General features: G+C 36.7%; 1 protein-coding gene across 1 annotated transcript in view; it reads left to right on the forward strand.

Moving 5' to 3' along the window:
- The window catches only part of LOC149949789 (ubiquitin carboxyl-terminal hydrolase 9X-like), a 61,974-nt gene that overhangs the window by 11,341 nt on the left and 36,177 nt on the right, over positions 1-14,456 (forward strand). The window contains exons 5-11 of the mRNA XM_090167917.1: positions 6,606-6,718; positions 7,870-7,975; positions 8,484-8,599; positions 8,666-8,917; positions 11,648-11,786; positions 14,055-14,117; positions 14,174-14,368. Coding sequence (XP_090024043.1) covers positions 6,606-6,718; positions 7,870-7,975; positions 8,484-8,599; positions 8,666-8,917; positions 11,648-11,786; positions 14,055-14,117; positions 14,174-14,368 — 984 coding nt within the window. The remainder of the gene's footprint in view (positions 1-6,605; positions 6,719-7,869; positions 7,976-8,483; positions 8,600-8,665; positions 8,918-11,647; positions 11,787-14,054; positions 14,118-14,173; positions 14,369-14,456) is intronic.

A 14,456-nucleotide genomic window follows, 5' to 3' on the forward strand; every position in this document is an offset into this window, starting at 1 on the left:
GCTTGGGGACGCTGGTGTAGGGCACTATGATGATAGGCCTCCGGTGGTATGGTCTCTGTTACTAGGTACACCGGGCTATAAATTCTGACAAACACCCACGACGGTCCCGTCGGACTCACCCTCGTCAGATACCTCCAGAGGGGAAACACCATTATCCCCCTCGTCCTCAAATAACCCAGACAAGGCCTCCAATCCCAATGGCAGGGGTTGACTGTCAACATCCTCACAATCCTCGATTACTAGAAAGGTTGGCAAATCGGGATCTCTACAATAGAATTGCTTAAATAGACTGACATGCCACGGGCCCACGCTCAGCCCGGTTCTCAAATCTACCAAATGGACAGTTACTGAATTATGAACCTTTTCGACGCGGTACGGCCCATCCCATCTAGCGGCTAACTTAGCAGTATAACCAAGAGCAGCGCTAGACTGCGGATGGGTTCGTTTCCAAACCAACGACCGTACCTCTGGGGACCAATCAGTCTTATTTTGATCGTAATATTTTTTCTGCTTCTGCTTGGCTATCTGAACCACCTCTCTTATAGCAGCAAACCGCTCCTCCATGGGCTCTAAAATGCTGTTGGCATATTCAACCGCCCCTGCCTCAATGTCTGCACTCTGGACATCACCCGTAAATTCTAACCACGGTAGTCGCGCCTCCCGACCCTGGGTTACCCCGAAAGGAGACTGCTTAGTTAACTCATGGCGCGCGGAGTTATAGGCCAGTCTCTTCGGAGGCGTGGGTTTGAGTCCCACCGTTGCCACCAATTATGTAGCCACCCTTGCTCTCGAAGGTTGGTAACATGCCTGCGGAGGCCTTAGTGCGAGCTACACAATAAATTACAGTTCCCAAACCACACATAAGCTTAAAGGATAATATACGAAATGACACAATAATTGAGGTATAAAAAGGTGCCGTTCCTGTCAGTTAGCGAGGATGTAGCCATTGGGCGCACTGTACAATTTTCCCACTACCGAGTGATGCAAAACTAGAACTGCGACTAACCCCGCTCGGGCAAAGTGCGCCTGTTAATATTACCGTGGAGCAGTGCTGCCAAACACTCCGGGGCAACAATTAGGGCCGGAATCGGCTACAATATTGGTTGGCCTTCTCGTGTCTTATGCCCTCTTTTTGACAATATTGCTCAATATACTTTGCATAGAACTCTATCCCATTATCCGTCCTTATGGCTTTAATTTTGCTGCCTGTTCGCTTTTCTATGAGAGCTTTATATTTTTCAAAACAAGAGAAAACCTCGTTCTTCCTCTGCATGATATATATCTTGATGTATCGACTAAAATCATCCACAAAAGTGAGATAATATTTAGCTCCTCCTAAAGAACCAACCGGGGATGGCCCCCAAACATCCGCATGGACCAGCTCTAGAATATGATTGCTTCGAATATCATTCAGACTTCGATGCGGCTATTTCGTACTTTTTGCTACCTTACATGGGATACACTAGTCCAATGTCCCTGTAAGTGGATCTAGACCATCCAACATGCTGTGATTTGCGATATATTTCAAATCCATTTCGTTGACGTGTCCTAGGCGTAAATGTCAAAGTATGATTTCATGAAGTGTTTTTCCAATGCCTGAAGAAGAAAGCACTTCCATTTCGTCATCTGGAGGACCATTAACGAGTACCTTGGTATCAAGTGAATAAAATTTGTCTTTCAACACTGCTTCAAAGGCGATATCCCCCTTAGGAAAATAACTAATTTTGACTTTTCAAATATGCCTCTCCATCCTGCTTCATCCATACACCTTCCTGGTAACAAATTTTTGCGCATTCCCGGTGTATAAATGACATTTTGTGAATTGATATAATTGATTTTCCCTTCACGATGAACTTCGAGCCATAATGAACTTCGGCCTTCGGCCTGGATTTCCCCTTCACCTACATGAAGTTATGTATTTGTACCCCGCCGTTCCGCTAGGCACTACGGCGGCCCACAACACTCAACCAGGTCTGGACAAAAATGCGCTTTGCGAAACAACGTTCGGCCAGTGAGACAGCTATAAAAACTGGCTCACATATGGCAAACAAACGCCCCCATCACGGCCCAACAAAAGGCGACACCATCCTCGCACAGCTGAGGGCTAGAGAGACTTTCTCATTCACTGCAATTACCATCCCCGATAAGGTTATCAAATGACAGGTATGGAGCGAACCCAAAGTCCGAGCCCAGCAACCACGAACACACCCGTCCCCCCTCCGGCTGGCGGCGAAGGGGGCGATGCGAACTGGCGCGCAAGCCCAGAAATCAGGCCCGGCAGCCGCGAACGACACCAGTGAACCCATTAAGGACAATCCTGATAGGGACAGTGATACCTGTGCAAATCAGCCGCAGGTTATTAGCCATACGTTGCCCGGCTCTCGCCACGAGGAGGCTTTGCAATCAGGGTTTTCAAGAGAGCCCCCCTTCACCTACAGAAGCATCAGTTAGTGTAGGGAGCTGTTGGCTCGATCTCGTGGCATGCAGGGCTTGCCACCACCCTCCTACGCATTGTAACCCGGCCACCTGAATTAATGGCTTCAAAAGTCGCTTGATGACTTAGGCCTAAGGTGGTGCCTTGGGTATTAGCCTAGCTGATTATTAAGTTTTTAAGTTATTTCACAAGGTTCATAGGTGTGAAACCATTCTCTCTGGTTACAAAAATGGTGTGTCGCACCTGTGTCTATCACCCACTCTTCAGTGTTGTTTGCTGTATAAAACGTTGTTGCAAACATACCCGCACTATTCCCATTTACGCAATTGATCTTTTAACTTTTACACCTTCACAGTCACAGTGATAGGTGATGCAGCCATTGAACATAACATAGGAGATAAAGTAAGAGTTCTTCTTTCACGAGATGTAGGATATGCCCCAAATGGTAGGAGAAACCTAATAAGCGGGTGTCAATTCAACAAAGGAGGACATAAATGGGCAGGTGGTAATATGAAGCTTATTACAACCAATGATAGAGGAGAAGTTATTAATGTCTTTAAAGGAGTTCGGGGATTATATCGCATGACTGGAAAGCCATACTCAGGAATAATTCCAGGATTCGATCTGGCGCAATGGCATTCTAGACTCGGCCACCATTAGTATTCATACTATTATTCAAATGCCGAAGGGTGGAAGCGTACGTGATCTACCACCATTACAGATTCAAGATTGGAATAGCGATATCTGTACAGAAACTAAGATGAAAAGCATATCCAGAGAAGGTTTCAACCAAAATGCTTGAATAAGAGCAATGTTAAAAGAAAGCCACCTTCCTCCTAGATTTTGGGTTGAAATGTTACTCACGTTTCATTACATTAAGAATCGCTTACCTCAGAAGAAATTGAGTAGCAAAACGCCTTTTGAATTGCGGTTTGATCGACAACCAACAGTCAAGCATTTCAAGAGAATAGGCAGTGTTGCTCACTATTTTGTTCCGAAGGAAACACGCCGAGATAAATTTTCTGATACTGCAAGGAAGGGAATATTGGTTGGATATGCCCTGACAACTCGCGGATTTAGGATTTGGAATCCTGCTACTGATAAAATAGTGGAATGTGACAATGTGAGGGTAAATGAATCCATAACTTATGAAGGTTGTGACGTTGATAAAGACATAAGCTACACTGATGATGATGACGAATATGATTGGAAACCGATCACAAGGTCACAAATACCAACTACAACACAAGCTACCCCTCAAATAACAGCACAAACCATACCTCGCTCTTCTCCTAGCTGCTACTCCACAGGGTGTAGCACCTCCTATGCAAACTACTGAAGTTGCGAAAGGGTAAGAAACAACTCAACAATGGACTCGGAGAGCACAACAGAAACAATCGGGAAAAACAGCTGGTCAACATGACGTATACTACAGATATGGAGATCAAAAAGAACCTCGAAGCGTCGTGAAGTTATCGAATTTTGCACGGAGAAGAATCTGGACATCAATCCCGATTTAATTGATTTTTCAAGGGCTAACACCTATACAAAAGGAAAAAGATGAAGTCATAACGACACTAGAGCAATCAGATACGAGTTACACAGACTATTTACATGGTGTTGAGTTTTGTTTTACTAATTTTGACGATCCAAAGTCATATGAAGAAGCCATAACGGCAGCAGATGCTGACAAATGGGACAAAGCTATGGATGAAGAAATAAACACCCTAAGAGAAAGAAATGTTTTTACTCAAGTAAATAGGCCCTTAAACCAAAAGGTGTTGGGAAATAAATGGGTTTTCGTACGTAAATACAATGACAAAGGGGAAGTAACCCTTAACAATGTTAAACCACATGATTAACAATAAACAAACGAACTTGAACTTGAAGTGGTGTGTCACAGGGCACGCATTGTTCCACAAGGCTTCAAGCAGCACAGAGGAATTGATTATTACGAAAGTTATGCTCCCGTGATAGAGTTTGTAGTCGTACGTTTATTTTTATTATTGCTGGTTGTTTTACAGAAATGGACAAATAAACATGTAGATATAAAATGTGCGTATCTATATGGCGAATTGAAAGAAACTACATACATGGAAATTCCCAAGGGTTATCATATCAGCAATGATAAAGTTTGGTTACTCCACAAAAGCTTATATGGCTTACATCAATCGGGTTGGTGTTGGTTTTATAAATTGGATCAAGAGTTAAAGAAAATAGGTTTTCAAACTATAATGGCATGTCAATGTGTATATAGGCTGAACTGGCACTGTATTGTCTTGGTATACGTTGATGACTTACTTGTTGTAACCAGAAATAATATAGTGATGGAAGATGTTATGAAACGTTTAACCCTTAGTTTTGATATTAAAGATTTGGGTGAAATAAAAACATTTCTTGACGTGGATTTTGAGATGAATGACCATGTCACAAACAAGATATATTCGAATGATGCAACAATAATTTAAAAGAATACCTTTTCGACGAAGCTATGAACCAATGAAGTGGAGAACAAGTATTAGAACACCGAGTCAAGACACAACTGAAAAATATTGGACTTACCATATAGAAATGTAATTGGGAGCTTATTGTACATAGATAGCCATACACGTCCCGATATATTGTATGCAGTTAAATGCACTAGCCAAATATTGCAACAACTATAACCTTGAAATATGGGAACACTTGGTACATTTATGGAATTATGTGATAACCTCAGAAAATAAGGCACTATGGATAAGAAAAACTGTTACGAAAGACATCACAGTATATAGCGACGCATCGTGGGCGTCTGATATTGAAACACGTAAATCGAAATCAGGCTATGTTATAGTGTTTTGAGAAACACCACTTGCATGGAGATCGGCAAAACAGTCTATAACAGCTTTATCAACTATGGAAGCAGAACTGATTGCTGTGGTGGAAGTAACAAAAGAAGTGATTTTTATTCAACGAATAGTTAAAGAATGTAAATCCATTTTTCCTATGGCCTCAGACAACCGTATCTAACTCCAAATGGACAATCAAGCAGCAATCGAATGTTTATTAAATCACGTTGGAAATTCAAGAACCAAGTACTTAGATTTACGCATACAATTTCTCTGTGATAAAGTATCAGAAGGCCTTTTTCAGTAACATATATACCCTCCGAAAACAACTTAGCGGACATATTCACTAACCATCAACGTTAAAGTTTCTATACCCTTACCAAAAAATAAGTTGGCTAAAAACCACTTAGGACAACTTGTATTTCAACTTGGTTTTCAGTTTGTATTTGGGACAAATGCCTACTTAAAAATAACTTAAATCCTCTTTATTAATCAACTTATTTCCAACTAAACCAGAATCAACATTTACATTTAACTACTTAAAAGCAACTTAAAAATGTTATGTAATTTCCTGACTACTATAAACCAACTAATTATTAACTTAGCAAAAGCAGTATTTTCCTACCAACTGAATAACAACTTATTACCCCTTTAATAGTAACTTGAAATATGCTGACAACTTGAGCCTACTTAATACCAACTCAATATCAACTAATAATGTGTATACAAACTAAATACAAACAGAAATCCAACTTATTTTTTGGTAAGGGTAGTCTCTAATCAAACTTATAGTTCTAGGGATTAATGGACAAAATTTTTTCCTTACACACGTTATCAGTTCATGATCAGATATACCCGTTGTACTTGTAATTCGAATTACGATTGGGGTGAGATGTAAAAATTAAGTCAATTAAAGTAGCAGAGTGAGGTTTTAGTTGATACTATCCGGGTTGGAGTGGAAATTAATTGCTTAAAGTTATTCATAGTTTTCTGAAGAAGTTTTGTCTTTGCAGACAGTGGCTTACATAAATAATCACAGTTAAAATCACCCAACAGAATTGATAGTTCCGTGTGAAACAAGGTCTCATTGAATGGTTTTCTATGGAGATGTTATGCAGATGTATATTTATGAGTAATTATGTTACATATGGTGCTATCTCATATAGTAGAATAAGTGAATGTAAGAGGAAACATTCGCTGCCAGTGTTGCGACTGACCCGGAGGCCCTCTAAGTAGATAGCGCTTGTTTTTAATCAAGAGGATCTCTCTCATTCATGCTACTGCTACTAATATTTCTACTCATGTGGAAAAAATATAAGGTACTAATAAGTTTTTTTTTTCAGAGGTGCATTATTAAAAATTGTGAGCGTCTTATTGAAATATGTGTATGTAAATTAAGCAGCGGATTTCTTCCTTTACTTGACCTTCTTGCAATGGCATTAAATCCTAATAACAAGTAAGACTTTCTTCTAATTTCTATATATTTTATCACTTGCCCTAGCAATGTTGTGTAGTTTTCTATCGATAGAGAGGTTAAGTAGGAAACTCTAGAAGTTTGAATGTATCTAGCCGTTTGTTAAATTAAATTCTTTAAAATGGTTCAGCGTGCTTTCACTTTGACTTCTAAAGAAAACATGTACACTTATAATAGAATTTTAACACATTTTAGAAATATTAGCTAAACCTGGGTACCAAAATGCCCTGGAACATTGTCTAAACACAAAAATTTGTACCTTGCTTTACTTTAAATATGTCTCCGATTTGTTCTATAAAATACAAGTCTACAATTTAATCCAGTATTTACGATTGCTAAAACACAAGTGTCTAGAAAAGGAACAACATACCATAATTACCTCCCAATTTGTTGAGCAGGAGAATTGTAATATTCAGTTAAGATACTGTACTATGTGTCAGATTAGCTCGACAGAAATATGGCGTCATCTTCAAGTTATAAAAGGCTATGACTCCGAAGTATAAATGCGAAAAGACAACTGTGGAGAATGATCATGTGACTCTAAAAGTTGTCATTCAAGCTTTTAGAGCACTCTGCTTCAATTGTTTAAAAATTTTACATTGGTAGGTCTTTATTTATATCTAGATTTAAACAGTTGATATTCCAACATTTTTAAACCCTCAGCCGCGGCCTGAGGGAGTTTTTTAGACCCTTGTTTGATCCTTGCTGGAAGTCTTAAGATTTAATTCATTTACAGAACCAAGTATTATTTACTAGACCCTGCTGAATATCTTGCCCCATCTGAGCATAGTTGGAGTTAAGATCTTTCTCCTAGGGAAATTTCAATGGGTTTTTCTTTGATAGGGAGATCATACCAAAATTGGCATTAATTTTTTAAATCCAAGAACCTTCTATATTTAATTAAATAATATTTGACGTTGAAAAAAACATCTGATAACTGTTATCATTTGTGTTATTAACATAATACCAGCTACCCCAAGCTTCTGTTAAACATGGTGGCATAAATGTGAAATTAGGAGATTTCCTACCCTAAATCTAACTTTATATTACCTTTTATTTAAAATATGACTTTTTATTGTTGAAATATTCATGTGCATGGCTATATTGAACAATATTTCCTTATCAATTTGCAGATTTCATTCATATAATGGTACAAGACCATCTGAAACTAATCCATTAGGATCACAAATTCCTGATGAAGAAATATTTGCCCGATCACCAGATGCAAGAACTCCTAGAGTATGTCTTTTAATTTATTTTTACATAAATGTATCAAGTGTTAGTTAATAGCTCAGACACTTTTGAAAACCAGGGTAAGCTGAAAAAGTTTTCCAATAATAAGCTATTGTGATTTCCAGATAAAGCATAGGTCATATAAAGAATTTAGTAGTAATACAAATCTAACACCCAATTTTCTTAAGTGTTATTCGTACCTAAAATGAGTCAAGAAATCTCAAAGAAATTAAAACATACATAAATTTAAAACATTTTGTGTGCTATAAATAATTGCAGTGGCAAAATTTTCTTCCCAACTAGTTTCATTAGTGTTATGTCAGCTAGAAACGCAAGTGTTGCCTCGAAATCAAAAGGGCTCAAATGCTGACAAGAATTTTTTTCGAACTAACCCCTCAACACAAATTGAATTTGAATAATGATAATTTATTAATTCTGAATGTGACGTTTAAATTGGCCAAAACTATTGAATATCCATTAAAAAAACTAATGTTTATTTCTTGGTGTATTTCAGGGCTGGCTTGTTGACTTAATAAATAGGTTTGGGGCACTTGGTGGTTTCAAAACTTTGCTGGAAAGGTTTCAGAGTGGTCCTCCATTATCTGTGCCTGTTATTGCTGCATTAATTAGGTATGTAAGAAGGAAAGTATAACTGCATTTATTATGCATTTTTAACAAATGTTTTCTCGTTTTCAGGCCCTTTGGTTACTGTCATGAGCTTCTTACTGTTCATACCATTGAAAAGTTTTTTATGCCAATAGTTGAAATTGTACCCGCCTTTCTTGATAACTTAACTGATGATGAATTAAAGAAGGAAGCGAAGAATGAAACAAAAAATGATGCTTTATCGGGCATTGCTAAAGCGTTGAAAAGTTTAGCACTTCGTTTACCAAATCAAGAGGAGACTGTGAAAAATTTAGAAATTTTTAGGCTAAAAATGATACTCAGGTTAGTGTTAAATATTTTTAAGTTGCTTTAAATGTGTTTTTAAATCTTATGGTGAGTATTGCTTAAAATTGTTGATGCTATGAATAGACAGGTTAATACCGCCAGTGTTCCTGGGTGGTAAATACCACCTGACATTTATTGTGGCAAATAGTTGCAAAAAGTGACATGGCAAATAATGATTTTTAGTGACAAATTGACATATAGTGGCAAATATTAGAAAAAGTAAAAATACTAATAAAGGTTTCATATGAAATACCATAAAAGCATTTTTAAGCTATTTTTGTAATTATCCTATGCGGGGTTGCCAAGAATTGGGCTATTTTTTATATTTATTTTATTTTATTCATTGCTAAAAGTCATAGCAAATAAAGTGTCCTAAGAGTACAAAATTATTTGTTTCCCCTGTTTGTCATTATATGCCATTATTTGTCACTATTTACCAGTGACATGGCCTATATTCGAAAAAAGTGACATTTTAATAACACTGAATACCGCTCTTTAAAATGCAAAGAGGGATGTTAATGGTAAACACAATTAAGTTGCAATTACCATTCAACTTTTTATTAGTGTTTGTACGGGATCAAAATTAAGCCGGGGTCGGGGTTAAGCTATCCCCGAAAGAAATAAGTCGGGGTCGTGGGAAAATGTCGGGTTTTCGGGGTCAGGGTCGAGGTATAGCAATCCCCGAAAAGAAATAGTTTGGATAAGGTAAGGCCACCACCGAAAAAAAATTATACTTTCTTATTTATAACTAAAAGAACCAAATTATTTTATGGAATAAGGTTTATAGTAAACAAATGACCAAATAAATAAGCTCCTTTCCAATTCTAAAGTTCAAACATATATTCCCAAAAATTAACACTGAAACATAACACCCCCGACTTTATTTTTTATCTTCGGTGCCTCATTAAATATGCTTTTATTATTATTATTGTTATTATTATTATTATTATAATTATAATTATTATTATTATTATTACTGGGGTTGGGGTCAGGGTCGGGGTCCCCATACGAAAACTACTTTTTATACCTACATATTTTGCAACGCAGGCTTAACTTGTCTAAAATCAAGACTTCTTTTATGTAAATGTTCTTACATGCAGGTTACCCAAGAAAATTATAACCAATTAAGTTCAAACTCCGGAGTTTAGTAGACCTTCATATAATTTGTAAATTTCCCTAAAGGGAAAGTTACTACAGGCATTAGTTTTGCAACAAAACCCAAAAATTTTTGTTGATTATTAAAAACAAAAATTTATCCATGCTGGAAAACAATTAAATTTCAATGTACATATATTGTCAAAATCTAAATTAAAGTTTGCCAAAATAAACTTAATAATACCTAAAACACCCAAAATAGTTAACAAATAATTAGGTAGAATTAAAAATTTTGTCTAAATTTGTAAACAGAAGATACTTTTTAAGTGTAAACATTTTAAGATATTTTTGTAAAATTTAAAGCAGTGGGTTTACTATGATTGTTATTGTGTGCATGCTTGTAGCGTCATAGACATATGTCATCACTAAGCCCCACCTTAAAATGGCCGCCATGACAAATTTCACGTAACATATCACGAGGCAAAACGCCACGCAACCCTGCGAAATAATCACGTGACTGCCATGGGCGTCTTAAAGTAATGACTGATCTAACCGCGTTACAAAGGCCATAAACACAAACCACACCCACAAGCAAGCTACGAATAACAAAATGTGTCTAAGTGGACATTGCACAGTGTATTATCAACATTTCTAGTTTAATTATCGTCTGCCTTTTACTTACATCTCACTTTTGAAACAGTTACACGTCTCTAATTCAATTATCTTCTCTAAGTATTGCTCCTTACTTAAACAGTTTGACAGTTTTAGTTATCTGTGTTGTTCTGCCGTCTACCTAGATTTTGCTTATGAAATTGTTAAATACCTCTAGATCAATGAACTGTTCTTCCTACATAATAAATAATAATAATCAGCTAGGCTAATACCTAAGGCACCACGTTAGGCCTAAGTCATCAAGCTACTTTTAAAGCCATTAATTCAGGTTGCCGGGTTACAATGTGTAGGAGGGTAGTGGAAATCCCTTCATGCCACGCGAGCCAACGGCTCCCTACACTAACTATTACATCTCCCTGCTTAAGGAGTTTGACATATAGTTCACTGTGCTGTTTTGCCATCTATCTAGGTCTCACTTATGAAAATATTAAGTATTTTTAGTTCATTAAACTGTTCTATCTTCTACTTTGATCTTTTGAAACAGTTCCCCATTTCTAGTTGAAATGTGAACCAAGATATAACTGGTTTGTTGAGAACCGCGAGCTGTAGTGACTACCCTAGTGTAGAAACCTTAAGAGCTTATCTTTTAGGCTTATATCCCAACAGATTAACTCAATAATAAAATTCTGCCTGTATACAAGCCCCTGGGTTTTTTTTTACAAGAAGTACAGGGAAATTTCCCTCCCATTTCGCAACGTTAATTAACTAATTTAGTAATTATAATTGCTCTCAATTTTTAAAGATTTTAATCGTATAAATTAAATTTTATGACCATGGTCTCGATGTATAAACTAAAATTAAAATCAACGACAGATACTTCATGGTTAAAGACTCACGCTTGACAAGGGGTGTCATACCCGAAAGCTAGCAAAATTTTATAAACATAAAAATGTTTTAACCATGAAGTATCCGTCGTTGATTTTAATTTTAGTTTAAAGATTTTACTATTGTTATTTACAGGTTACTTCAAATTTCGTCCTTTAATGGGAAAATGAATGCATTGAATGAAGTAAACAAAGTGATTACCAGTGTGTCTTATTACTCCCATCGCCATAGTGGAATAGAAGAAGAAGAATGGCTTACTGCAGAAAGAATGGCTGTAAGTGGTTATTTTGATTTTGTGGAAATAGTACTAAGTTTTTTTTACCGTTCCTGGTAGCTTGGGTTTGGTTAGGTACGCTGTTAATGAATACATTTTAGTAATTCTGTAAAAAACCGCTACCATTCTTTGCAGTAATTAGTTTCTTGAATAATTTAAAAAATTAATTTAACTGACCAATTTTTTGACCAACCAGATTTTGGTAGCCATATCAATCCATATAGGCCGCGTTCAGCGACTCTCAACGGAGGTTAAATTGTTGATTAACCGTTGATCTCCGTTTGCAATCATGACGCCATGTCTGTTGAACGCTTTTTTACAATTTTTGTAAATTTTATCAAATATCATCTCCAACTAGCCTTCCTGCGTGCTGTGACGTCACGATTGCGTTTATAGACAAAATAACCGGCTCTTCCAGCCGCTTATTTCGATAGCTATTCGATTGCAATCGTGACGTCCAGGCCGGAAATGAAAAAAGTCGTACAGTAGAGAATGCTCATTCAACGTTGAGTTTGTTGACGGTTACTGAATGCAACCATAGTGTTATCCTCCCACTTTCAAAAAAAATATTTTTTAAACCAATTTCTTTGGAACCATGATTGAAAGGAAACTATTAAAGTAATTTTATTTAAACAGTAACTTTAAATTTCGGGTGTAGTGAACTACAGCGGCCTCATTGAATTTTAAATTAATTTTGGTTGCGCCTGATAGATCTTGTCACGTAGATGCCGAGGGTATTTTTAATTTAATTTTTTTAATTTTATAAATTTCTCAGTTTCATTGAATTTTATACTAATTTTGGTTGTGCCTGATAGACCTCCTTGTCACGTAGATGCCGAGGGTATATTTTATTTGGGCGCAAATGATTATTTAATTTTTTAATGTAATTTTAAAAATTTCTCATTTTTGGGTATTTTCACGTGTTTTGTTGTACTTATTTCCGTCGTGTGTGCGCCGACACACAATTTCGGTGTCCTAATAATTTCCACGTGATATTCCCGTACTTATGTTCATTTTTTAGGTGTTTTGTATTTTTTGCCACTTTTTCTGGTTGATATTAAAAGTATATACTTGGTGCGTAAGGCTTGGTACTGTCCTCTAGGTCGCGTTATGGTTGACCCAGCGCTTTTTTTAGTATGGGGTTGGGGAGGCACCGCGCGCCCCCTGCGCTTCAGCGAAGTGAGTGCGCGGCGCCGTCAGGCGCCAATACGGGGAATCAGAACCAGGAGTAAACAACAAGAGAAACACCAGTGTTTTTGGAATTTTTGAAAGCTGCGGCTTCGGTGCATTCACCCAACCCTTGAAACTTTTGTACCTTTTCCTGTCTATTAAATGCATCAAACCTGTTCTCATTTTTGTTACTATTTAAGTTGATGCGATTTCACTAATTACGATGCCACTAGGTACGATTACAGAAGGCCCACCGTCAATGGTCGGAATGGGGCTGGGGCGCCTCAGAAAAGTGGGGTCGACGGATACACGACGGAACTATTTTTTAGAAAAATGTTATTAAACCCCTAAAATGACTACTTTTTTAAAATTAAGGTAATTAATCATTTGCGGCCCAAAAAAAATAGTTTAGTAATCTACGCGTCAAGTGCTACATTCTCCGCCAAAAAAAATAAAAAAACGGTAATTCCCTAAAATTACTACTTTTTTTAAAATTAAGTTAATTAAAAAAAATTATCATTTGCAGCCCAAAAAAAAAGTTCTGTAATCTACGCGTCAAGTGCTACATTCTCCACCAAAAAAAAACTAAATTACATGAGGCCGCTGTTATATTTTGCTAAAATTTCAATTTGGAAAAATTAAATTAATGTCCTTAACAAAATAAATCCTTTTCTTAAAAATCTTTATCAAAAGATTTGTCTTGTTGTATGAAGTAAAGTATATTTTACTGAATAGCTCAACTCTAAATACACATGAAAATGGTCGTAATAGAGAAAAGTTAGTGTTAGTATTGAAACTTAGCCCCTTCATGCTTCTTACCTCTACAATATCAAATCATTGGTTCCCTAAAGCTTACATCTTCTTACTTAATTAAAACACAAGCTGGTGACTTTTTCCTTCCCCCTCTCATTCTGAGGGAAAGCTAGATCATGATGCTTGTTCATCGTTTCAACATTCTCTCTAAATACATTCTTGGTTAGAGTTACAATGTTTTCAAACTTTAGTACCGATTTAATTTTTAATAAATATTATTTAAGGATAATTTGGTTAATGTTTCGTGTATTTTATGTTAATTTTTTCGTTTTTCGTATTTTTTAGGAATGGATTAATGGTAACAAAGTTCTTCAAATTGTCCTTCGTGACAGTTTGCATCAGCCACAGGTACGTATATTTGTTGAGATAGTTTTAGCTTAAGCTAATTAATTTTTCCCATTCAGTATGTGGAAAAATTGGAAAAAATAATTCGTTTTGTGATAAAAGAAAAAGCTTTAACACTGGAAGACTTAGATGACATATGGGCTGCCCAGTCAGGCAAGCATGAAGCCATCGTGAAAAACGTCCATGACCTTTTGGCAAAGCTTGCCTGGGATTTTACCCCTGAACAATTGGACCATCTCTTTGAGTGCTTCCAGGTTTGATTTGTCTATTACTTTGTTATAAGAATGGATCTAGGCAACTGAGAACAAACCACCGTATCTTTATACTGTAAACAAGTCACAT

This window comes from Leiobunum rupestre, chromosome 3, assembly GCF_980474605.1.
Source record: "Leiobunum rupestre chromosome 3, qqLeiRupe1.1.hap1, whole genome shotgun sequence".
Taxonomy (NCBI): domain Eukaryota; kingdom Metazoa; phylum Arthropoda; class Arachnida; order Opiliones; family Sclerosomatidae; genus Leiobunum; species Leiobunum rupestre.